The 22,741-nt window shown below is 59.4% G+C and overlaps 1 protein-coding gene across 4 annotated transcripts; it reads left to right on the top strand.

The window, feature by feature from the left end:
- The first annotated feature begins 426 nt into the window (after window positions 1–426).
- Window positions 427–11,148, top strand: TNNT2 (troponin T2, cardiac type). Of its 4 annotated transcripts, XM_069545090.1 has the most exons (16): window positions 475–555; window positions 3,595–3,644; window positions 4,338–4,348; window positions 4,445–4,459; window positions 5,179–5,244; window positions 5,583–5,618; window positions 6,489–6,522; window positions 7,567–7,627; window positions 7,853–7,969; window positions 8,383–8,460; window positions 8,810–8,920; window positions 9,537–9,542; window positions 9,750–9,859; window positions 10,143–10,233; window positions 10,651–10,691; window positions 10,918–11,148. In XM_069545090.1, exons 2-16 carry the CDS (start codon window positions 3,610–3,612, stop codon window positions 10,961–10,963), a joined length of 858 nt encoding a protein of 285 aa, XP_069401191.1. In that variant the 5' UTR covers window positions 475–555; window positions 3,595–3,609; the 3' UTR covers window positions 10,964–11,148. The 4 variants fall into 4 exon arrangements, with proteins under 4 accessions (XP_069401190.1, XP_069401191.1, XP_069401189.1 ...); XM_069545089.1 differs by lacking the exons at window positions 9,537–9,542; window positions 9,750–9,859; window positions 10,143–10,233; window positions 10,651–10,691; window positions 10,918–11,148 and adding an exon at window positions 1,668–1,719 and having other exon boundaries at window positions 427–555; window positions 8,810–9,354; XM_069545088.1 differs by lacking the exons at window positions 9,537–9,542; window positions 9,750–9,859; window positions 10,143–10,233; window positions 10,651–10,691; window positions 10,918–11,148 and having other exon boundaries at window positions 8,810–9,354.
- The last annotated feature ends 11,593 nt before the right edge of the window (window positions 11,149–22,741 follow it).

Raw genomic sequence — 22,741 nt, forward strand, 5'->3', positions numbered from 1 at the left:
ACTCCCTTGCCCAGCGGGGAGGGCTTGGGGGGCAAGCAGACCCCTCTGTAGGTGTGCTCACCGAGGCCACCAGAGCCTGCCTCCCTCCCAAGGGTGTTCACCCGCTGGAGGAGCCAGCAGCCTGGAAGCACCCTTGTCCACACATCACCGCAGCTGAGCTCCTGCCCCCGCCCTGCCCCCAGCCTGCCTTCCCGGCTGCTGGCATCCGCTTTATCAGGGTTTTCAGGACAGACAGCTGGCTTGTGTTATGTGCCTGCTCCCTCCTGTCCCCTGCCTGTCTGTCCTGGTTTTAAATAGCTTATCTGAGCAGCTGGACGACCACATGGGCTTATATGGCCTGGGGTACATGTTCCCTCAGCTCAGTCCCTGGCACCTGCCAAAATAGCAGCCAACACCCCCCTCCCCCTGCCCCCGCCACCCCCGGCGTGACTCCTGCGCACATGCCTCCCACCACCGGGCCGCGGGCCTGCTTAAAGCCGGTCCAGCCCCTGCCCTCGCCCAGACCCCGCGAGGCGGAGCAGACACCACAAGGCACGTTGGCAGCTCCTGTTCTGGGTAAGACTGGGGCAGGCTCCAAGAGCAGAGGGCTGCCCTGTTGCCTGGGCCCTCTGTCCCAAGTCGCAGTGTCCACTCTGACTGGGTGTCGGAGCTGGGAGAGGCCCCCTTCCCTCGGGATCTTTAGAGGGCGGGGTCTTGGAGATGAATCCCTGAGCCTAGTTTAACCAACCCTCAGCCTGAGGCTGGAGACTGAATCACAGACCTCCCACTGAAGGCCTGGGGCGGGTGGAAGGTCTTGGGTGAACAGCTGTCCCTCCATGGGTCTGTTCCCTTGTTTGTAGGATGGAGAGATAATTGCCAGGCCTCTAAATGAAATGGTGCTCCGACCCCCGGGGACCCCCTCCTGGCGCCTTCTCCCTCCAGGCGGGGAGCCTCTGCCCCGTCCTGGGGACCAGAGCCGGGCCGTGGGTGCCCACACCAGTCAGAACAGTCCTCGCGGCCATATCCTCCTCCCTGGGGTTCAGAAGTTGTCAGAACTGATGAGAAAGGCCGCCTGCCAGAGGCAGCCAGGGGACCAGGGACCCCGGAGGCCCTTCCAGGCAGACGCAGGGCTGGGCCCCACCCCGGACAGGGCGCGGGCTGAGCGGTGTGGAGAGACCTGCTTCCCGGGCTGGGGCGGGGGGGGGGGGGGGCGGCTCCCTGGGTCAGGGTGTTAACCTTGAGTCCAGTGCCCCCACCCAGGGCCCCTGCTCCCCACGCCCCTGGGGAGAGCGCCTGCTGGAGCTCGGCAGGCAGAACTGCTCCCTCCTAAAGGAACATGAGGGCGGGCGCCTGGAGACGGGCATTTGAGGCTCATTCTTGTCCTGGTGCAGCTGGGAAGCCTGACCTCCCGAATTCCTCCTCTGACCTGGGTCTTCGGGCAGGAGAGGAATCTGGGAGGATCGCATTGCCCTGGTCCAGCTCTGCGGGTGGGCCAACAGCTGTGGTCAGGACGAGTCCAGCTGCCTGCCGGGCACAGGGCTGAGGGTGGGGCCTCCGGCCTTCTGTTTCATGGATAGGTTAGCAGAGGCACAGAGAGGTTAAGTGACTCAGCTAAGGTCACACAGCAAAGCTGGGTGTTAAATCTGGGTCTTTGACAGCACGGCCAGTGTTTCTGCTTTATTCCCCAGGGAAGGTGACCCTGGCCTTTTGGCTGTGACGGCGACCTGCTGGAAAGGGCAGGTGGGGGCTTGGTGTGGGCCTTCCGGCCCCTCTCCCAACTGGAGGCCCCCCTGGCGCCCGCCTTCCTGCCGCCAGCGCCTGGACGCAATCTCAGACGCCTCCTCTGGGCTGGAAGCCCTCCCCCACCCCGACCTGCCTCTTGAGTGGCTCTATTTTTAAGAGTTGTGCTTGTAGGAGCAGGGGGGCTCACAGGGCCCTGCGGGGGCTCAGAGCGGGCAGGGGGACAGCCGCAGAGGAGAGAGTGTGAGAGCCGCACCCCAGGCTGGCCCACCCGCTCCCTGGAGGCCTCCCTGCACCCCAGGGTGGCAGACTCCTCCCGGGGCTCAGGCCCCTGGCCTGACTGCTCCCCTGGGGCTCTGAGCAGTGTTGGCCTGCCAGTCCTCACCCACCCTGGGCTGGGGGCTGTCCCCCTGCCGCTCTTCCCCCAGGCTCCATTTGGAGACTCTCTGGGATGAGTACCCCCACCCAGGGGAGCCAGCTTCAGTCCAAAGCGCCCTGTTGCCAGCCCCACCCTGCCTGCCCCACTGTAGGTCCGTTTGCCCTGACCCAGCAGGGCTGGACGACTGGGAGCAGGCGCAGAAGAGTCGCCAGCCTGAGGCTGCTGCCCGAAGCGGTCTCCCCCGGGGCCTGCGGGCAGGGCGCCTTCAGCACCTCTTAGCCTCAAAGGGGCTGCCTTGTGGGCCACCATGCCACCTGCCAGAGCTGGGGCACGTGGCACGTCTGCAGACGGGTGCCTGGATGGGTCTCAGCCGTGAGGGTGGGGTCTGGGGGACAGGTGAGGGGGCATCAGCACCTCGTCCAGGGCACTGTTACTGTGGCCTGAGTCACAGGTTGGCGGCCGCAGCGCTGGGTGCAGCCTCCCTTCACCCCAGCCTTCCTCCCCTTGGAGAAGAGGAAACTGAGGCACAAGGGGCCAACAGACTTCCCACGGTCATGCACACGGGGCGTGGAGCCTGCGTCCCAAGCCAGGCCGGCCTCCCAGGCACCCCTCTGGCCTCTCCCGGTGCTCACAGTGACGGGACAGCAAGACGCTTCCCAGTGTGGGACCCTGGGCTGCCTCCACACAGGCCCTGGGAGGGGGGCTCGGGCCCCGGCTTCTGTTCCCAGTCCAGTGTGGGGGACACCGTGGAGAAGCTCCACGGAGCTGGGCTTTTCATAGAGACGGTGGCTGTGAGAGATGAACAGACCCCACACCCGCCCAGGGTCCCCAGGGAACCACCACACAGGCTGGCACGTGGGCATTCCCTCATCTGTGATCCTCCTCAGATTCCCTGCTCAGCTCGCACTCCCCATGTGTGGTGTGTGTCTGGTGTCTGGTGGGTGCTGTGTGTGTGTGACCGTGTGTGAGGGTGAGCCCCCTTCCGTTTAGCCTCTGTGGGTCTGGGGTCTGCTGTGTGTCTGGTGTGTGTGTGATTGTGGCCGTTCACCTGTGTGTCTGTGGAGCCTCCAGCAGAATAGCCCTGGGGAGCTCTGCAGCCGCGTGTCCCCTGCGTGTCCCCCGTGTGTCCCTCCGGCCTCCACAGGCCCCGTGGCCCTGATCCGTCCTCCGTGTCTGCCCTGAGAGCTTTACAGACAGAGCCGCAGGCAGCAGCCCCTCCCCATGACCGTGGGCCCTGAGTTTGGCCCAGGGTGTTGGCTGACCCTGCAGGTTCCTCCCTGTTGCTAAGCCGCTCCCAGGGGAGAGGCCTGGCTGTTGGAGACTCAGAGCCACGTCCAAGGGGTGCGGAGCTGCAGCCTGGTCCTGCTGGGATTGCGTCTCTGCCCGACAGGGGCGTGGGCACAGTGCAGCTGGTCCAGGGCTGGGGGATGGCAGGCCTGGCGCTTCCCACAGAGCCGGGCGGCTGGCCCTCTGGCCACCGGACTGTCTCTCTGCAGAGGGAAGAGGAGGCCATGTCGGACGTGGAAGAGACGGTGGATGAGTATGAGTGAGTCCTGGGGCGCTGGGCAGGGGCTGCGCCCGTCGGGGGTGTGGGGAGAGCCACACCCTCGCTTCCAGCCCGTTGCCTCGGGCTGCCCCAGGCAGGGGGCTGGCCGTGAAGACCCAAGGGGTAGGGGATGAGCCGGGCCAGGGGCTTGGGTCTGGGCCTCCTGAGAGGAGACCAGATAGTTTCAGTGAGGACCCAGAGGCCACAGAGCCGCCCTGCCCAGAAACCCGCCCCAGACCTGGCATCGCGGCCTTGGGGGCTGCTGGCCCTGCCCTCTGCCCTGTCCCCGGGATGAGGGAGGGGGACACGCTGCAGCCCATCAGTCAGTCGTCCCTGGGGGAGGCAGTGCCCGGGGCAGACAGGACCGCAGGCGTAGCTTGGACCCTGAAGACCCCCTCCTGGGCACCAAGGGTGCAGAACTGGGGGCTGGGTGGAGGGCTTGTGCCCTTGGACTTCGGCCGGGTGGACGGGGAGGGGGGCATGCAGAGCTCAGGCACCAGCACTTGCCAGGTTTCCTGGTGGGGGAGGCAGCTGAACGGAGTCGGGCTGGGCTGGGCTGTGGGTGGGGGGCGGGCAGACTCCAGGACCCAGCACAGGGGTAAACATTCTGGGAAAAGGCCGTGGGGTATGTGTGCGCGTGTGTACACGTGCGTGCGTGCTGTGTTCCTGACAGCGTCTCCCCTCACACCGCAGGGAGCAGGAAGGTAAGGACACCCCAGCTCTCACTGGGCAGGACAGCCTGGCTGGAAACTGACTGTCTCTTCTCTCCTCTCTTGTGCTCACGCCTCCTCCCTGAGCAGAAGCAGCCGTGGAAGGTATGGGGGTGGGGGTCGCCCAGGAAACACCTCGCCTGTCCCCAGCCCCTGCTCCCAGCTGAGCAAAGCCCCCCTACCAGCCCCGGCTTTCTGCGGTCAGAGTCCTGACGGGGCCATGCCGCCTGTCTGCTCCACCGCCTGACTCGGCTGGGGGCCACACCCTGCCAGCGAGTGATGAAAATAGAACCCCACCTCCTCATTCCACCCCGGCCCTGGTCCTCTCGCATGCTGGGCGGCCCCTCACCCACACGGGTCCTTTCTGGTCCCAGACACTGAGGAAGGGGCTCCGGGGCCTGAGTCTAGGAGAGGACCCTGACCCTGTGCCATGATGTCAGAGAACGAGCTGGGGAGGGAGGCTGAGTCAGACACGGGGCCCAGAGGCGGCCCCACTTCAGCAGCACCTCCAGGAGCAGAGGGAGCTTCAGCCCCAGAGAGGCTAGTTTCAAACGAGAGGACCCGGCACAGACTTCCCCTGAAGGAGCAGACACGGAGCGTTCCAGGCTTTGTGGCCGCCCGTCCTGCTGAGGCCACTGCTCCAGGAACATTCTAGAAACGTCTGCAGGCCGTTGGGCCCCAGTTTGTGGCTTCTGGTTTAAACCAAGAACAGAGCAGCCCCTGTCAGCCACACGGGGCCCCCCACACTCACTGGGACCTTGGATGTCACTGGGCCCCACACCTCCCTGCACCGGGCCTGCTCACTGTCTGGTTCACCTCTCCAGAGCACGAGGAGGCGGTGGAAGAGGAGGCTGGAGGCGAGGCCGAGGCGGGGGAGCCCAGTGCCGCAGGTGAGGCCCCTCCCGGAGCGAGGGGGGAAGGGGGCCCGCCTGAGCTCGGGGCGGCAAGGGCCCCAGCGCTGCTCCTGTGGCAGCGGGGAGGCCCCCTAGACCGAGCTCTGCAGCCTGGGCAGCCCCCAGTCCAGGCTGGGCTCAGCCTCGTCAGTACACGCTGCACCTGCTTCCTTCGGCCAGGCGGGTCTGGGCCCTGGCAGGTGTGCACAGGCAGATCCTGGACCTGGAGCCCTGCAGGGCCCCCTTGGCTGAGGATGTGTGGGTGGGACAGGGGGCTACTGGCAGGGCCTGGAGCTTGGAACCGGGACCATGACTCCTTTCCATGTTCTGTTTAGAAGATGGAGAAGAAGAGGAAGGTAGAGAGGCTGAAGGTGAGGCCCGCTGGCCACTGGGACGTGGTGGGGCAGCCCCTCCTGCAGCTGTGGGGAGACCCTGGGGGAGGGGGAGACCCTCGGGGGAGGTGGAGACCCTGGGGGGAGGGGGAGACCCTGGGGGAGGGGGAGACCCTCGGGGGAGGAGACGGAGACCCTCGGGGGAGGGGGAGACCCTGGGGGGAGGGGGAGACCCTGGGAGCAGAACCATGCGTGTCTGCAGGTTGGGTTCCTCCTTCCAGAGACAGTGCCTTGGGGGTGCCCAGGGCGAGGGGGCTAGGTTGGGTTAGGGCAGTGGTCACATCATGTCTGTCCATGAGGGTTTGCAGCCTGTGTGAACCACTGGAGGGTAGGGTGTCTGGGGCTGAGATCCCAGGCACAGATGGTCCATGGGCTAGGTCACTGCTGTGGGCACTGTTGACCTGACGCCTTCACAGGGGCCCAGGTGGCCCGAGTCACACCTCCGGAGGCAGACAGCCGGAAGGGCTTGGAGTCACACCCATCAGCTTCCTGGTCCTGAGCCGCCTCAGGTCTGGGGGGGCGGCTGCAGAGGCAGAGACTTAGGCAGGGACTCTGGGGCCAGGACCCCAGGACCGTGTCCCCGACCCCTCCTCCCTGTGTGGCAGGCACTGCTGAGTGAGAGCGATGTGTGCACTTGTGTCCCCGAGACCCCCTGAGCATCAGCCCTGAGTGGAGCCTGGGGTTTGCAGCCCTGCAGCTTAGTGCTCTGGTTGCTCCTGCAATCCCGGGACAGGAAGGAATCACTGGTGAAGGGCAAACGGAGGCTCATGGGTGCCAGCTTACCAGGGGCACAGTGGGGCCAGATCCAGGCCTCCCGGCCCCAAGTTCATGTGCTTTCCTCCTCTCCAGATGGCCCGGTGGAGGAGTCCAAGCCCAAGCCCAGGTGAGTGGTGAGGCCCTGGGAGGAGACGGCCTGTGAGAGAGAGCCCTCGGGATGGGGCTGGAGTGTATGCGGCCCCGTGGGCGCAGGCTGGGGTGCGGCAGGCACAGGCCGCCATGTGCACCCGCGTAGGTTGTGTACCGCATAAGAGTCTGCTGGGTGTGTGGGGGTAGGGGGATGGGGCGGCTGAAAACCGCCCACACGCCATCACCAGTGCCGTGCCCTGCTACAGTCAGCACTATGGCCACCTAGAGGGGAAGGAAAGGCCAGCCATGGGCCTGGGCAGCACCCTGTCCGACCCTCAGGAGAGCTGGGACACTGTCCTTGGTGGCTGGGGGAGAACCTGGGGGAAGACAATTTGGAGCCAAGCAGCGGAAGCATGTCAGTCTAGGCACGTGGCTTCAGAGGGTCACAAAGGGCCACACAAGGCAACTCGGGGCCACACAGGACACATGTGGGAGCTCTGGGTGCAGAGGGGTGTGGGGCTTTGGAAATGCCAACCCTGCCATCTGGTGCCTCAGCACGCAGTCCAGGAGACACTCCAGAAGCAGCCCAGCCGCAATCCAAGCCCCTCATTGGAGCAAACACTGCCGTGTCAGAGCCCCACACCCGAGGGCAGACAGGAAAGTGGGGCTCAGCGTCCTGGCCTGGAGTCCCACGGCGAGTGGGTGAGGCGTGTGAGGCCGACTGCCGCCTCCCCGGCCCCTGGGGTCGGGGCCAGGAGTGTGGGTCAGCCAGGGTGCAAAGCCAAGCCTCTCTACTTCCTGGCTGCGTGCTTTTGAGCAAAGCCTTATGTCTCTGAGCCTCTGTCTTCCTGAACGAGATGAGTGGTTTCCACTCCAGGTAACTGTGAGGATACATGAGGCCACTGTAGGCGCCCCAGTCCCGAGTGGGCGTGGGGGCCCGCGGTGGGCACCGAGCTGGTATCAACGCATGGGTGGCTGGGTCTCGGCCTTTCTGTAGGGAAGAGGGGGACCTGCCCATCCTCGTACCGCAGCCCCTCTGGGCAGGGAGGGCTTGGTGCTCACCCCTCCTTCTGCCCACCAGGCCCTTCATGCCCAACTTGGTGCCGCCCAAGATCCCTGATGGAGAGAGGGTGGACTTCGATGTGAGTGAGAGCTCAAGGAGGGCAGCCCCCGCCTCACTAAAGACCTCAGGCCCACGGCCCCAACCCCACCACGCTTGGGGGAGGACACGCGGGGAGGGGCGCCCTGTCCGACAACACCCTGGGCTCAGCCCCAGTCGGTCCCACAACCCCAAGGCTTCGCTGCTGCCCTGCGGGTGCGGTCGCCTCTGAGTGCCGCCCCCCCCACCCCCCCCCCCCCCCCGCCAGGACATTCACCGGAAGCGTATGGAGAAGGACCTCAACGAGCTGCAGACGCTGATCGAGGCGCATTTCGAGAACCGCAAGAAGGAGGAGGAGGAGCTGGTCTCCCTCAAAGACAGGATAGTGGGTGTCGCGCCCTCTGGGCCGCTGGGAGGGGGTCCAGCAGGAGCCCCCAGGGCCCTGCCCCGCGCTCTCTTCCCTCCCCGACACCCCAGGGCGGAGCGGAGTCGGCATCCCCGCCCCCATCCCCGGCACCCTGGGCACAACTCCGCCCCAGTGATGGAGGGCAGATGCCCCAGAGCCCAGGCGGTTCCCCCGAGCCTGGATCCTCTCTCCTCCACCCTCTAGCCTCTCCGCCCCGCCCCGCTCCTGCTCCACAGGGCTTGGCCTCTACCTCCCTGCACAGGGTGGCGTCCACCCGGCGGGGCCGGGGCCGGCGGGCACTCAGAGGCCGCGGCGAAGGCCGTCGGGTCCTCTCTAGGGGCTGAGGTCCGTCCCGAGTGACCGCAGCCTTGCGGCCCCCCACCCCCCCGCAGGAGAAGCGGCGGGCAGAACGCGCTGAGCAGCAGCGCATCCGCACGGAGCGCGAGAAGGAGCGGCAGGCGCGCCTGGCGGTGAGTGGCCGCCGGCCTCCGTCGGCGGGGCCCAGGGTCGCGGTCCCGGCTCCGACTGCGGAGGAGACAGAGATTCCCGGAGTGTCTAAGGAGACGCCCCATCCCTCCGCAGCACGCCCCGGGGAGCCGAGCCCCGCAGCCCCCGCCTGCGCTGCTGCAGGCGGGCCCCGACCGTGGGGCCTCCTGGCCTGGAGGGGAGCAGGCCCTCGGGAACCCGAGCCCCTCTGTTCAGCCCCTCTCCTCCCGCCGGCACCGCCAGCGCCAAGCCTGTGCCGGGCGCCCTCAGTGCTGGCCCAGACTCAGGGCGTCTGGCCCCCAGTGTAACCCATTCTCCCCCCGCGGGAACCAGGAGGAGCGCGCCCGCCGAGAGGAGGAGGAGAGCCGCCGGAAGGCGGAGGACGAGGCGCGCAAGAAGAAGGCTCTGTCCAACATGATGCACTTCGGAGGCTACATCCAGAAGGTGGGGGCCTCGGGCTCCTCCTCTTGCGGGGGTCCCGGGAGAGAAATGCCCAGCCACCTCTGGGAGACCGCGTTCTCACACGCAGACCCCGAGCTGGCTCTCCCTGGCTGGCTCTTCCCCCGGGCCGGGGGCTCCAGAGCACGAGCGCTCTTCCCTGGTGGCTGGTGCAGCTGGCAGGCCCGAAGCCCCATCTCTGGTCTGCCTGGTGTGGCCTCCCGCAGCCTGGAGGCTGTCTCTCCATTTGTAGGGTGGCCTGCTCTGAGATGGTCAGACGGGCTACCCTGGAAAGCAGCTGAGTGCTGCCTGGATGCAGGCTGGTTTCCTCCTAGGGCCCATCCCAGGGCCTAGTGTGGTGCCCCCCATTCCTGGAGGGGGGAAGGGGGAGCAGAACTCTCTGTGCTGTGGACCTGGCCAGCCCCCAGGCCCTGCCTCCTGGTCCTCAAGCAGGGCCCTGCTGGCAGTCGGCCCTGCCCCGGCCTGCACGCGGGTCCAGCAGCTGGCTCCCCGAGGCAGCTGACGCCTCTCCTCCGTGTCTCCACTGTGTTCCTGCCCCTCCCTCTGTCTGTCGCCTCTCCTGGCTTTCTCTGGGCTCTTCTCCCGCTGTCCCGCTGTGCAGGCCCAGGTAGGTTCCGGTCCTCAGGTCCTTCTCTCCTTTGGGGAGCCTGGGGAGGGCAAGGTGCTGGGCTGGAAGGCGGGGAGGCCGGGCGTTGCTGGCCTGGGTGTGCAGCAGGGAGGTGGTGCTGCAGGCGGGCCTGTCTCCCTGCCGGGCCTGGGGGTGCGGGGAAGGCAGGGCCTCTCTAGCCCCTCCCCCGCTTCTTACTCTCTCCAGACAGAGCGTAAAAGTGGGAAGAGACAGACAGAGCGGGAGAAGAAGAAGAAGATTCTGGCTGAGCGGAGGAAGGTGCTGGCCATCGACCACCTAAACGAAGACCAGCTGAGGTGGGCTGCCGGCGGGGCTGCACCTCCGGAGGGCGCCCCGCCTCCCGTCACCGGGCGCTGCCGCCCCACTTTCCTGTGGGGGCTTCGGGGGGCTGGCCTGGGGCTTCTTGGAAGGCGGTGCTCGGCTCCCTCTCCTTCCCGCTGGGGCGCCCCAGCTCCACGCCCTAAGGCCAAGCCAGGGTGCAGGGCCTGGGGGCGAGGGAGGGCAGGGCCAGGGGTCAGGATCCGGAGGCAGGCGGGTGGGGGCCTTCTTGCCGCCCACCTCTCTTGCCGGCCTGCGCAGGGAGAAGGCCCGGGAGCTCTGGCAGAGCATCTACGACCTGGAGGCGGAGAAGTTCGACCTGCAGGAGAAGTTCAAGCAGCAGAAATACGAGGCGAGCAGCTGCCCCCGCGCCCCGCCCCCGCCGGCGGCCTCGGTCCCCCATCCCCCCGGGCCGGTCAGGTGGTGCTCCCCACCCTTGCCGGGGCTGGTGCTGCTGGAGCCTGAGGGTTACTGGGGCTGAGCAGACACTTCCCAGGGTCCCGGCCCTGAGGGCCCCCACTTCTGGCCTGAGGCAGCAGCTCAGCGCCCTGAGTCCACCGGGAGGACCATTGTACAAGCCGGGCCTCCTGTGGAGTCAGGGGCACACCAGCGATTCGGCCCCTTCGCTCCCCCATGCTCACTTGGGGCCCAGCGTGGGTCCTGGGAGAGGCAGGGCGGTCTCAGGCGGGAGGACCTGGGGAGGTGGGCGGGGCCTGGGGAGGTGGGCGGGGCCAGGGGCGACTGGGCTGATCTTCGCCGTTTCTTTCAGATCAATGTTCTCCGGAACAGGGTCAATGACAATCAGAAAGTGTGAGTGTCTGACTCCAGCACCTCCCCCCCCCCCCCCACCTCCATGACCTCCCTTCCCCTCCCCTCTCCTGTGGCCGAGCCCCTGTCCCCCGCGAGGCTGCTTCGGGCTGAGCCTCTGCAGGCAGCTCAGTGTGCCCCTGCCCCCCCGTCGGCCCTCAGCACACCCACACTCCCCGGAGGCGTCCCCCGCCGCCCGTCCCCCTTGACTGGGCCCTGCTCCCTGCAGCTCCAAGACCCGAGGGAAGGCCAAGGTCACCGGGCGCTGGAAGTAGCACGGCGCCTCCTCCTCCGGGACCGCGCCTCCCCGGCCGCTCCGGACCCCCGCCTTCTCCTGCTCAGCACCGTCCGCACCCTGCACAGCCACCCCTCCACCCCAGTCCCCTGCCGCAGACCGGCTGGAAGCCGCACTCGCACCGCTCCCCACCCCCATCATAATAAAAGCACCGCGCCCCCTGCACTCCTGTCTGTTCTCTTCAGGGGGAGGCGGCCTGCAGGGCACCCGGCCCCCAGGGGCTGCGCAGAGCTCCCATCGAGGCAGCGGTTTCTGAGCTGAGCCCTCGGGGCGGGGCTTCTGCCTCCACGTCTGTGTCAGAGTTGCCACCGGACACCCGGGCACGCTGGCACTGGTCCACAGAGCCGCGTCCGTCAGTGACCAGTTCTGTTTCCGCTCAGCCAGGGGTTTGTCCCCTAGGTCCGGTCTGCTGGAGTTTGCAGCTCCATGACCTGTGGGCGCAGCATTAAACGGGAGCGCCTGCTGGATTCAGGGCTGGAGTGACTTGAAGTCTCATGGGGATTGTCGGGGAGAATGGCTTGGCGCTTCCCGGAAGGCAGCCTTCAGCCCCCTTCTCACGGCGGGGCTTGCCCCAGGGGGCGCCTCCCAGTGTCCTGGAGTGTGCCACAAGCAGCTGCCGCGGCTCACAGACAGAGAGACCGGCCCTTGGCAGGCTGTCCCAGCTGTTCTGAGAAGCAGGCGGCAGGTTGGGGGACGCTCCCCAGGGTCAGGGTTAGCACCCCGAGGCTTATCTTGAGTGTCATGGACATACAGTTTGAAAGGTTTCTTTAGGTGTGATAGTCCAAAGCTGGAGCCGAGACTAGGTTCCTTTTTATTGTCTCAAAGGCTTGGCCCTCTTTACTCCAAGTAAGAGGCTCAAGGTCATGTCCCTTCAGTGTCTCAGGGGCTTCCCTGTGAGCCCATAGTGTGGGATCCAAATCAGACAAAACCCTGCCATTCCTAGAAACCCTTTCAGTTGCCTGCAGATCCTCGGTGCTCCCAAACCTGCAGTTGCTTGCTTTCTGTCAGGCAAGAGGTCCAGTTGTCCTTGGGAGAGGACAAAGCCCAGATATGTGACTTGTTTGTATATCTGGGCTTTTCCCTGGGAGACCTTGTATCCACATTTGGCCAAATAGTTCAGGGTCTTGACAGTATTCTCTAGATACTTGTCATATGTAGGGCTTGCCATGAGCATGTCATCCACGTATTGGAGCAAAAGTCCTTCACCCAACATTAAGCCTCTAAGGTCCCTAGCCAGCGTTTCCCCAGACGACGTGGGGGTTTTGAGTGCTTGCAGCAGGACTGTCCCACAGCAGTGCTGGACTGGCTGTGCTCCCAGGTCCTGCCGTTCAAAGGCAAGTAGCAGCTGCAATTTGTCTGCAACAGGGGTGCAGAAGGAAGCACCCTTCACACCCAGGACCGAGAACCGTGTCCTCCGGGAACAGTTGTGAGCAGAGTGTGTGGATTAGGCCCCACAGGGTGTAAGTCGTGGACTACTTCATTAATAGCCCTCAAGTCCTGAATGAGGCAATACTCTCCTGAGTTTGGTGTTTTATTGGGAGGATAGGGGTGTTATATGGAGACCTGCAAGGTCTGATCAGTCCTGTCTTTAAAAACTTCTCCAGAATTGACGGGATTCTTTTGGGCATCTTATCTCAGGGGATATTGTTTTAAATTAGGTGTTCCAGCATCATTTTTAGTGGGATTTATATTGGTCTTGCATTTATGGCCTTCTCCAGTGTGCCATCAGCCCACACTTCTGACCTCACCTTGTGGTAGACTTCAGGGGGAAAGAGTTCTGTTTCCTTTTCTGGGGTTTCTATGAGTGCCACTTGTAGGCTCAAGGCGTGCTCCAGCGGAACCCTGATGTCAAGCTCTTCTGGTGGGATGGTTACTCGAGCGTTTAATTTACAAAGGAGATCTTGTCCTCAGGGGGAACTGGGCCCTCTGGCTTATAGAAGAAGCTATGTGGAAGGGTGAGATCCCCTAGTTAGCATTCCAGAGGCCGTGAAAATGTTTAGTTGTTTTACTTCTCCGGAAACCCCCATGACCCGGGTAGACTGGGATGTTTCCCGTGCCTCTTCAGTGCTTACCACAGAGCAGGTGGCACCCGCGTCTGTCGGAAAGTCAGATCAGCTCGTTCCCCACTGTCGGTGTTACCTGGGCCTCCTGGGGGAAACGAAGATCAGACGCTTCAAGTCCAAGGGAGCCCCCAGCCCCCGCACTCACCACCAAGGGTGTTCCTCTCCTCGCCAGGAGAGAGGCTCTCGCCTTCCCTTTGTTATTTTTCAGCTTAGCCAGTCTTCTCTCCAGCGCCTCTAACCCTCTCTCCTTGCCTAAGTGCATTGTCCCGCCCGCCCCCAACTCCCTTCAGGCTGTTTGTCTTCAGCTCTGCTTCCAGAGAGGCTGCCTTCTGGTTTTCACCGGCTTGTTTCTGCGCTGTTCCTTTACCTTAAAGCAATTTCTACTAACAGAGAAAGGTTCCTTCCAAATGTACCATCCAGCTTCTGTAATTTCCTCCTCGCGTCTGGGGCGCTTTGCCCGACAAAGGTCGTGTTTATCCCCCTTACGTGCTCATGGGCCTCAGGCTGTGCCCTTGTGTAATGCCTGTAGGCTTGATAAAGCCTTTCTAGGAACTCTGATGGGTCTTGGTGTGGTTTTCGTTTTAGCTCCTGAATTTTGTTTAAGCTCTTTTGTTTGGGCACTCCTTTTCAAAGACTCATTAAAATACATCCATAATGTTCTAGAAGTGGGGTGCCCCTGTTGTTAGGGTCTCAGTTGGGCTCACGGTGGAGACTGCGATCAGCTTCGTGAGTTGCACTCAGATCCACCAGACGGAGCTGGTGCGCTTCCTCCCTAACTTTGTCAATTCTTTCCTCAGTTAACGTCAGATCCATGAGCGTGTGACTATCCGCCCAGGTGGAGTGGGGGGTGACAGAGGTGGAGGTGAAACCTCCGTCATGCGGAGTGGGTCCTCTTGGTGAGCAGGGCTATGATTTCTCAGGTAAGAAAACCTGAGGCTCTGAGGCAGAGAAAGGAGTGTGTATCCGCAGGAACCCAGTGGGCTCCCTGGGGTCTCGGCACAAGGGGAATCACCCTGCTGCTGAAGTGGCTTCCAGGCCAAACTGGGTGCCCTGTCGGGTCCGGGACAGTGACACCCGACCAGGTCCCTGTGACTCGGGAGTTACCATGGAAACATCTGTCTGTTCCCCATCGGCAGTGTAAACAGGAGTCAAGGAAAGCGGTGACTATGCCGAGGACATGGGTGGGGGGCGCAGCCTGCTCAGCCGGTGGGGTTCAGGCTCTGGCATAACCTTTCCCCACTCCCACCTTCTCCCCCTGTGGAGTGGGCTTTCCTTTGGGCCTCCTTTCAGGTCTCTGCCCCGCAAGGCAGCAGTCCTTGGCTCTTCTCCTGATGTAATGATGTGATAGCATAAATGCTTCTGTTCATGGACTCTCATCTTTCTCTCCTGCTATTTTGCAGAACATCCCTAACTGTGAAATTGTATAGTAACTGGGGGAGTCATTCAGGGGTCTTTGCTCTTCTGACCCTAAAATATATTGGGTCCACACTTCATCACAGTATTATATCTTTCTTAGCCATAGGCTCAAGGCTATATTTTCCCCATTTATCTAACACATGCCCCAGAGGGCTTTCCTCTGGGATAGATGGAGTACTCCCCATTTCTACAAGCTTTGTAGCACCAAGACACAAAGGACGTAGACAAATTCCAACACAATCAGCACAAAGTCCAGCAGCAACGCATAGCTGGTCTGGCTCCCAAATCAAGTAAGCAAATGTCACCCTGAAAACCAAATGAGCCAGCTCCAGCTAGACTAGCCCTGCCCCGCAAGAGCTGGCTCCCAGATGGATCATCCAGAAAACACCTTCCTCCTGCCCCAAACAAGGTACCTCAACCAAACTGGCTTGTCTCAAAAAGGAAAGGTCCTAAGCAAGGGAGGAACATGCTCCCGGTGTGCACACCAGAGTGATCTACCCTACAAAACCTGAGCCCATCAACTTATAACACTGTGGCACACAAACCGCAAACAAATGCGCTGGCCATTGAGTTGGGTAGACTTACCCTACAAATTAAGTAAGATCCTGTCACAGCTGCCATGTGCTGGGGGCAGCTGGCACCATTTTCAGGGAACCTTGAGGGAAAGACTCCCAGAACAGTTGGTCCAGGAGCTGCTTGGGATCCCATCTCAATAAGGCGAGCCACTAGCTGCAAAGCTCTCACACTGGCACGCCTAGTTGTTACCAAGTTCAGGCTCACTCTGCTCGTCACGTCCTAGGTCAATAAATCCAAGAGACGAGGTGTTGCGGCAAGGAATGTGGCTGTATTTGGGAAGCTGGCTGACTGAGAAGACGGTGGACTAGCCATCTCATTGGGGCCTTTTCTAGCCTAATAGCCATCTTATCGGGGCCTCGATGCCAGGAGCTCTTACGAATCAGAGATGGGGGAGGTGAGGACACAAAGTGAAGAGGCCATTCAGCCCTTGCAAGTACCTCCAAGAACGGCGAGCCTCGGCAGCGTGAGGGTGATGTGAGACGGAATATCTTCTGTCATATCAGCAAACAAAGATGCCACAGCTATCTGTGATTCTGTCCTCTCCAAATGTGGATTTCCGAGCAGTAAGCAGGTGAGAGGCGCCATCTGCCACACAGAGAGCACAGGGATCTCACAGTCCTTCACATGTGGGAGGGCAGGTTGTGTCTCTGAGGCAGGCTATCATGTACACCCACAATATCCACAAGACATGGGTTAAAGTCACAGAAACAGACCCAGTGTCAATTCAAAATTGACTGTTCTGGTTAGAGACTGACTTTCCTAGCACCCTCTCCGGCGCTGATTCTCTGTGGAGTGTTTGCCAGCGGTCACTCTGACAGGTGTGAGGTGGTACCTCACTGCAGTCTGGATCTGCGTTTCTCAAATAGCTAGCAATGTCGACATAATTTCCTGTGAGTTTTTCTAAAGGGTGTGAGTGAAACTTATCTCCCGCCAATGGCTTCTCCAACATCTGCCTTGTTTAGAACTGGTGCCAGATGAACACGCCTGGAACGTTTCTTGAGGACAGCTGCCCTCACCACCCCGCAGACCTGGTGAAGACCAGGTGCCCGCGAGCACAGCTTTTGCCATTGTTGTCGTGGAAACAGCCACGAGCCTGTCCCTGGTTCCTGTCTCCTTCTTTTCCCTGCAGGTTCGTCTTGATCCTATATTGAGGCAGAGCTGTTTCCAGTGCTGTGTTTCATCAGGGTACAGGAGTTTAGGGCCCTCACAAGGCAGCCCCCTCCAGTGCTCTTGCCTGGAGAATCCCATGCACGGGGGAGCCTGGTGGGCTGCCGTCTATGGGGTCGCACAGAGTCGGACACGACTGAGGCGACTCAGCAGCAGCAGGGCCCTCACAGCAGGTGCCTGCCCGCTTCAGGTGGAGCTGCTGCTCAGGCGCCTTCTCGCCGTGGTGCTGACGATGAGGAAGCACTGAGCAGAGCACGCTTCAGGTCCTCCAGGGACCTGCACTGGGATCAGTGTTTGTTTCCCAAATAAAAAAAAGGCAGTTCCATACCCCTCTCAATGGCGATTCTCACCATTCGCATCCCTTCAGCACCACAGAAGTGCTCCCGTTTCTCTACGTCTTCTCCGTATGTACTCTTTGTAGCCTGAGGATGGCCTTTCAAAGGTGCAGAGTGGTCCCTTGTTGTGGGTTTGATTTGCACGTCTCTAACAATTCGTGATGTGCAGCACGTTTTCACGGTTTTTGTTTTAAACAGGGTGTGTGGAACTCACCGTGGAAATTTTCTTCTTCACTTTCTGCCCGGTTTCTAATTATTTTCGATTAGTTACGCATGGACATTTTTATGGTGCCGGTAACATTCAGAGCCAGGCAGCCCTGTGACTGTGAAGCGCCCGCGAGGCTGGGTCCCTGGCCTCGCCATCCTCTTAGGGCCCGAGGCGTCGTCTCCTCAGAAGCAGGGGGTCAGCTTGAGCCCAGCCTTCCTCTCTGCACGCTTCCTCTTTCTCTCCCAGAAAAGGTGACGGTGGAGCTGTGCTGGAGCAACCCGGCCGGGAGCGTGCTCCCAGGACGCCGAGAAGCGGGAGTGCGCGGGGCTCCTCAGAAGCGTGGCCGTGACCGCGGGCGGGGGTCTCCTCCAGGCGCCGTGCCCACGCCCTGCTAACCCGGTTATCATCGGACTCGGTGGTGAACGCAGCCCTGGTATCGAGATTTCACGGGTAGAAACCATTCATTTCTTTCCTGCGAGAGGAAAGTCCCCGTATACTTTATTTGGAAGATCCTCTTTGCAGATGACACCACCCTTATGGCAGAAAGTGAAGAAGAACTAAAGATCCTTTGGATGAAAGTGAAAGAGGAGAGTGAAAAAGTTGGCTTAAGGCTCAACATTCAGAAAATGAAGATCGTGGCATCCGGTCCCATCACTTCATGGGAAACAGATGGGGAAACAGTGGAAACAGTGGCTGACTTTTTTTTTTTTTTTCTGGGCTCCGAAATCACTGCAGATGGTGATTGCAGCCATGAAATTAAAAGAGACCTTGGAAGGAAAGTTATGACCAACCTAGATAGCATATTCAAAAGCAGAGACATTACTTTGCCAACAAAGGTCCGTCTAGTCAAGGCTATGGTTTTTCCAGTGGTCATGTATGGATGTGAGAGTTGGACTGTGAAGAAAGCTGAGCACCGAAGAATTGATGTTTTTAAACTGTGGTGTTGGAGAAGACTCTTGAGAGTCCCTTGGACTGCAAGGAGCTCCAACCAGTCCATTCTAAAGGAGATCCGTCCTGGGTGTTCATTGGAAGGAATGATGTTGAAGCTGAAACTCCAATACCTTGGCCACCTGATGCAAAGAACTGACTCACTGGAAAAGAGTCTGATGTTGGGAAAGATTGAGGGCAGGAGGAGAAGGGGATGACAGAGGATGAGACGGTTGGATGGCATCACTGACTCAATCGACATGGGTTTGGGTGGACTCTGGGAGTTGGTGATGGACAGGGAGGCCTGGCATGCTGCTGTTCATGGGGTCGCAAAGAGTCAGACATGACTGAGCGGACTGAACTGAACTGAACTTTTTAATAAAGAAAAATGGCTAGCTTTAATTACATAGTAAGGATTACACTGTGTACATGTATGCTGCTGCTGCTAAGTCACTTCAGTCGTGTCCGACTCTGTGTGACCCCATAGACGGCAGCCCACCAGGCTACCACGTCCCTGGGATTCTCCAGGCAAGAACACTGGAGTGGGTTGCCATTTCCTTCTCCAATGCATGAAAGTGAAAAGTGAAAGTGAAGTCGCTCAGTCGTATCTGACTCTTAGCGACCCCCTGGACTGCAGCTACCAGGCTCCTCCGTCCACGGGGTTTTCCAGGCGAGAGCACTGGACTGGGGTGCCAGCATGTATACAGTAATCATAAGATCACGAGGCAGAGTGGGATGAGCGGACCCCCGGGAGCACCTTCTCTGGCCGCAGCCTGCTCCCCTACCCCGAGGTCGCTGTCCTCCGCCTCCGAGCCAGTGGGCTTGCCCACGTGGTCCCCCCGGCACGCGGCCCGGTGTTGCCCAGCCCCGCTCTGTGCGCATGTGCTGTGTGTGCTGGTTGGCCCCCAGGGTGGCTCGGCAGTGTCTCCCTGATTCTTTCATCTAGGGGGTACACTTTTTCAAAGATAAATTTTATACTCTAAACACAAACTGACTTGACGGCTCTGGAGCATTCCCTCAGCTGAGCTTACACGCTTCGTCTCTACGTCCCTCATGACGTCCTTTAGATGGGTTTCGGTCTGGCTCCAGAGGGTGCGGAGTCCACACCTGTGTGTCCTGGTGCGGTGCTCGTGGGTTTGTGTTTAGGTTGGAACAGCACTGTGGGCCATGCGTGCTTGGACCCTGTGGTCTGAGGCCAGGTAGGTTCAGAAGTGGTCGCACCCCGGCTGCACCAGGCTTCCCATTGCTCCGGGTCCTGCTGGCGTCTGACACCGTGATTTTCCTGTCTGCCAGGCTGGTGTCTGACTGTGATTTTCCTGTCTGCCAGGCTGGTGTCTGACTGTGATTTTCCTGTCTGCCAGGCTGGTGTCTGACTGTGATTTTCCTGTCTGCCACGCCGGTGTCGGACTGTGATTCTGCTGTCTGCCAGGCCGGCGTCTGACTGTGATTTTCCTGTCTGCCAGGCTGGTGTCTGACTGTGATTTTCCTGTCTGCCAGGCTGGTGTCTGACTGTGATTTTCCTGTCTGCCAGGCTGACATCTGACTGTGATTTTCCTGTCTGCCAGGTTGGTGTCGGACTGTGATTTTCCTATCTGCCAGGCTGGCGTCTGATTGTGATTTTCCTGTCTGCCAGGCTGGCTTCTGACTGTGATTTTCCTATCTGCCAGGCTGGTGTCGGACTGTGATTTTCCTATCTGCCAGGCTGGTGTCGGACTGTGATTTTCCTGTCTGCCAGGCTGGTGTCGGACTGTGATTTTCCTGTCTGCCAGGCTGGTGTCTGACTGTGATTTTCCTGTCTGCCAGGCTGGTGTCTGACTGTGATTTTCCTGTCTGCCAGGCTGGTGTCTGACTGTGATTTTCCTGTCTGCCAGGCTGGTGTCTGACTGTGATTTTCCTGTCTGCCAGGCTGGTGTCTGACTGTGATTTTCCTGTCTGCCAGGCTGGCGTCTGACTGTGATTTTCCTATCTGCCAGGCTGGTGTCTGACTGTGATTTTCCTATCTGCCAGGCTGGTGTCGGACTGTGATTTTCCTGTCTGCCAGGCTGGTGTCTGACTGTGATTTTCCTGTCTGCCAGGCTGGTGTCGGACTGTGATTTTCCTGTCTGCCAGGCTGACATCTGACTGTGATTTTCCTGTCTGCAGCCTGGTGTCTGACTGTGACTTTCCTGTCTACCAGGCTGGTGTCAGACTGTGATTTTCCTGTCTGCCAGGCTGGTGTCGGACTGTGATTTTCCTGTCTGCCAGGCCATTGTCGGACTGTGATTTTCCTGTCTGCCAGGCCGGTGTCTGACTGTGATTTTCCTGTCTGCCAGGCTGACATCTGACTGTGATTTTCGTGTCTGCCAGGCCAGTGTCTGACTGTGATTTTCCTGTCTGCCAGGCTGACATCTGACTATAATTTTCCTGTCTGCCAGGTTGGTGTCTGACTGTGATTTTCCAGTCTGCCAGGCCGGTGTCGGACTGTGATTTTCCTGTCTGCCAGGCCAGCATCTGAATGTGATTTTCCTGTCTGCCAGGCTGGTGTCTGACTGTGATTTTCCTGTCTGCCAGGCTGACATCTGACTAATTTTCCTGTCTGCCAGGTTGGTGTCTGACTGTGATTTTCCAGTCTGCAGGCTGGTGTCGGACTGTGATTTTCCTGTCTCCCAAGCCAGCGTCTGACTGTGATTTTCCTGTCTGCCAGGCCAGTGTCTGACTGATTTTCCTGTCTGCCAGGCTGACATCTGACTGTGATTTTCCTGTCTGCCAGGCTGACATCTGACTGTGATTTTCCTGTCTGCCAGGCTGACATCTGACTGTGATTTTCCTGTCTGCCAGGCTGACATCTGACTGTGATTTTCCTGTCTGGCAGGCTGACATCTGACTGTGATTTTCCTGTCTGCCAGGCTGACATCTGACTGTGACTTTCCTGTCTGCCAGGCCAGCGTCTGACTGTGATTTTCCTGTCTGGCAGGCTGACATCTGACTGTGATTTTCCTGTCTACCAGGCTGGTGTTGGACTGTGATTTTCCTGTCTGCCAGGCAGGTGTCGGACTGTGATTTTCCTGTCTACCAGGCCAGCGTCTGACTGTGGTTTTCCTGTCTGCCAGGCTGACATTTGACTATGATTTTCCTGTCTGCCAGGCTGGTGTCGGACTGTGATTTTCCTGTCTGCCAGGCTGGCGTCTGACTGTGATTTTCCTGTCTGCCAGGCTAACATCTGACTGTGATTTTCCTGTCTGCCTGGCTGGCGTCTGACACTGTGATTTTCCTGTCTGCCAGGCTGGTGTATGACTGTGACTTTCCTGTTTGCATGCTGGTGTCTGACAGTGATTTTCCTGTCTGCCAGGCTGATGTGTGACTGTGATTTTCCTGTCTGCCAGGCTGGCAAGTGTGTGCATAGCTTATTCCTATGGTTTCAATCTCTCAGTTATTAGGAAAGTTGTACATCTTATTGCGTTCATGTACTTTTTTCTGTTTTTTTAGTTTTAAAAATTTGTGGTTACATACACATAACATTTGTCATCTTAATGCCTGCTGAAGTGCACATTTCAGGGTCCATCACACTGGCGTGCAACCATGACCGCTATCTCTAGAACCACTGCTTGCCGGGGTCCAGCCCCGGTGGATCCAGGGAATTCGAAGGGTGGACGGCGTCGGCGTGGAAAGACTTGTTTATTTATTAATGAAAGATTAGATTAAGAAACTATAGTGTAGTAAGAAGATTAAGTGGAGGAAGAGGGCTGAATAGCTTGGTTTACGCGGAAGGCCAATAAAATTCCAGACAAGGAATTTGCACCATCTACGTTGGGCCACCGGCGCCCGCTTGAATATCTAAGGGTGCCTCACCTTAAGCTCCCTTTCTCGCGGGTCTTAACAGCCGGGGCAAGTAAGTAGACCTGGCGAGCCTCCGCGCTCCAGGTGGAGATTCAGCCTGAAGTTAAAGTAAAGAGCAGAGAGAGGGAAAGAGAGAGAGGAAGAAAGAGAGAGAGAGACACGGGGGGAGCCAGAGTGCCAAGAAACCAGGCTGGGAGACTAGTTAGAGAAGCTGGTCCAAGAAGCTGGCCCCATCCTTTATTGTTCAGAAGGCCTTTTATACTTTTGATAAAACACAGAGATCAATGGGTAACACAAGATTATGTAGCGTTCGCAGCTCAGGCTCTTTCTATACATCATTTGGTATACAAAAGGTCTCAGGTGATTTACATTATCTTCTGGCCAAGAGGCTTGTTAACACTTTCTGGCTCTCTTCCTTAATGAATGTTAATCTTGTTTCCCCTGAAGTGTTTTTCTTTAATCTACATCTCCTTAAAGCATTAACATTAAAGTTACATCTCTATAGAACAAAGGTGCAGTGGGACACAACAAAGAGGGTACTTAGCTCAAAGATCTAATGTTGCTAACACAAGGTCTACTACTTGTTTTTCTAACTATATCTACAACTAAAGGATGTGAAAATTTGGCAGCAAATATTGACTCAACAAATGAAACCTTTAATCAGTCCTAAAAAGATTTTGACTCCTCGGAAGCCCCTACATTCCTAGGATGTTTTAAGCTTCCTGTGCCTCCTGCAGTCAGGAGGCCTCAAACAATCACACGCGCAGCTGTACGAGTCCTGCAGGCAGGCTAGAAAGCCATCAGAGGAGTATTTGGATTGAAACACTCTTTCAAATGCAGAAGACTAAAGCCCTGAATTGACTTTTTCCAGAAAATGTCAGAAGAGTGGAAAAGCAGAGCACAAAAGCCGGCAGATTTTTGTTGGGGTGCATGCTTAGGAATTTCCAGAGGGGTCCCTGAAGTCTGAGCACGCCTTGCGTATGTCAGCTTCCTTCCTCATGACCTTGTCACGGGCGGGATTCCTCACACTGGCTCCCGGCAACTGCTCTCTTGCAAAACCAAGACAGTGCCCATGAGACGCTCAGCCCTCTTTCCCCTCCCTCAGCCCCTGGCACCCACCATCCTGCTGTCTGTGTCTATGGTGCCACCTGCTCTAGGCCTTGTATGAGTGGACTCAGACATCGCTAGCTCTTTTGTGTCTGGCTTACGTCCCTGAGCGTAAGGCGCTCACCGCTCCTCCACACCGCAGC

Source organism: Ovis canadensis, chromosome 12 (genome assembly GCF_042477335.2).
Source record: "Ovis canadensis isolate MfBH-ARS-UI-01 breed Bighorn chromosome 12, ARS-UI_OviCan_v2, whole genome shotgun sequence".
Classification (NCBI taxonomy): domain Eukaryota; kingdom Metazoa; phylum Chordata; class Mammalia; order Artiodactyla; family Bovidae; genus Ovis; species Ovis canadensis.

Excerpts from the sequence above, each read along its gene's own strand:
- TNNT2 (XM_069545089.1), top strand. The coding sequence starts at position 3,610 with ATGTCGGACGTGGAAGAGACGGTGGATGAGTATGA. Across the intron at positions 5,619-6,488 it reads GGAAGGTAGAGAGGCTGAAG|ATGGCCCGGTGGAGGAGTCC; the intron begins GTGAGGCCCGCT and ends CCTCCTCTCCAG. Across the intron at positions 7,970-8,382 it reads TCTCCCTCAAAGACAGGATA|GAGAAGCGGCGGGCAGAACG; the intron begins GTGGGTGTCGCG and ends ACCCCCCCGCAG.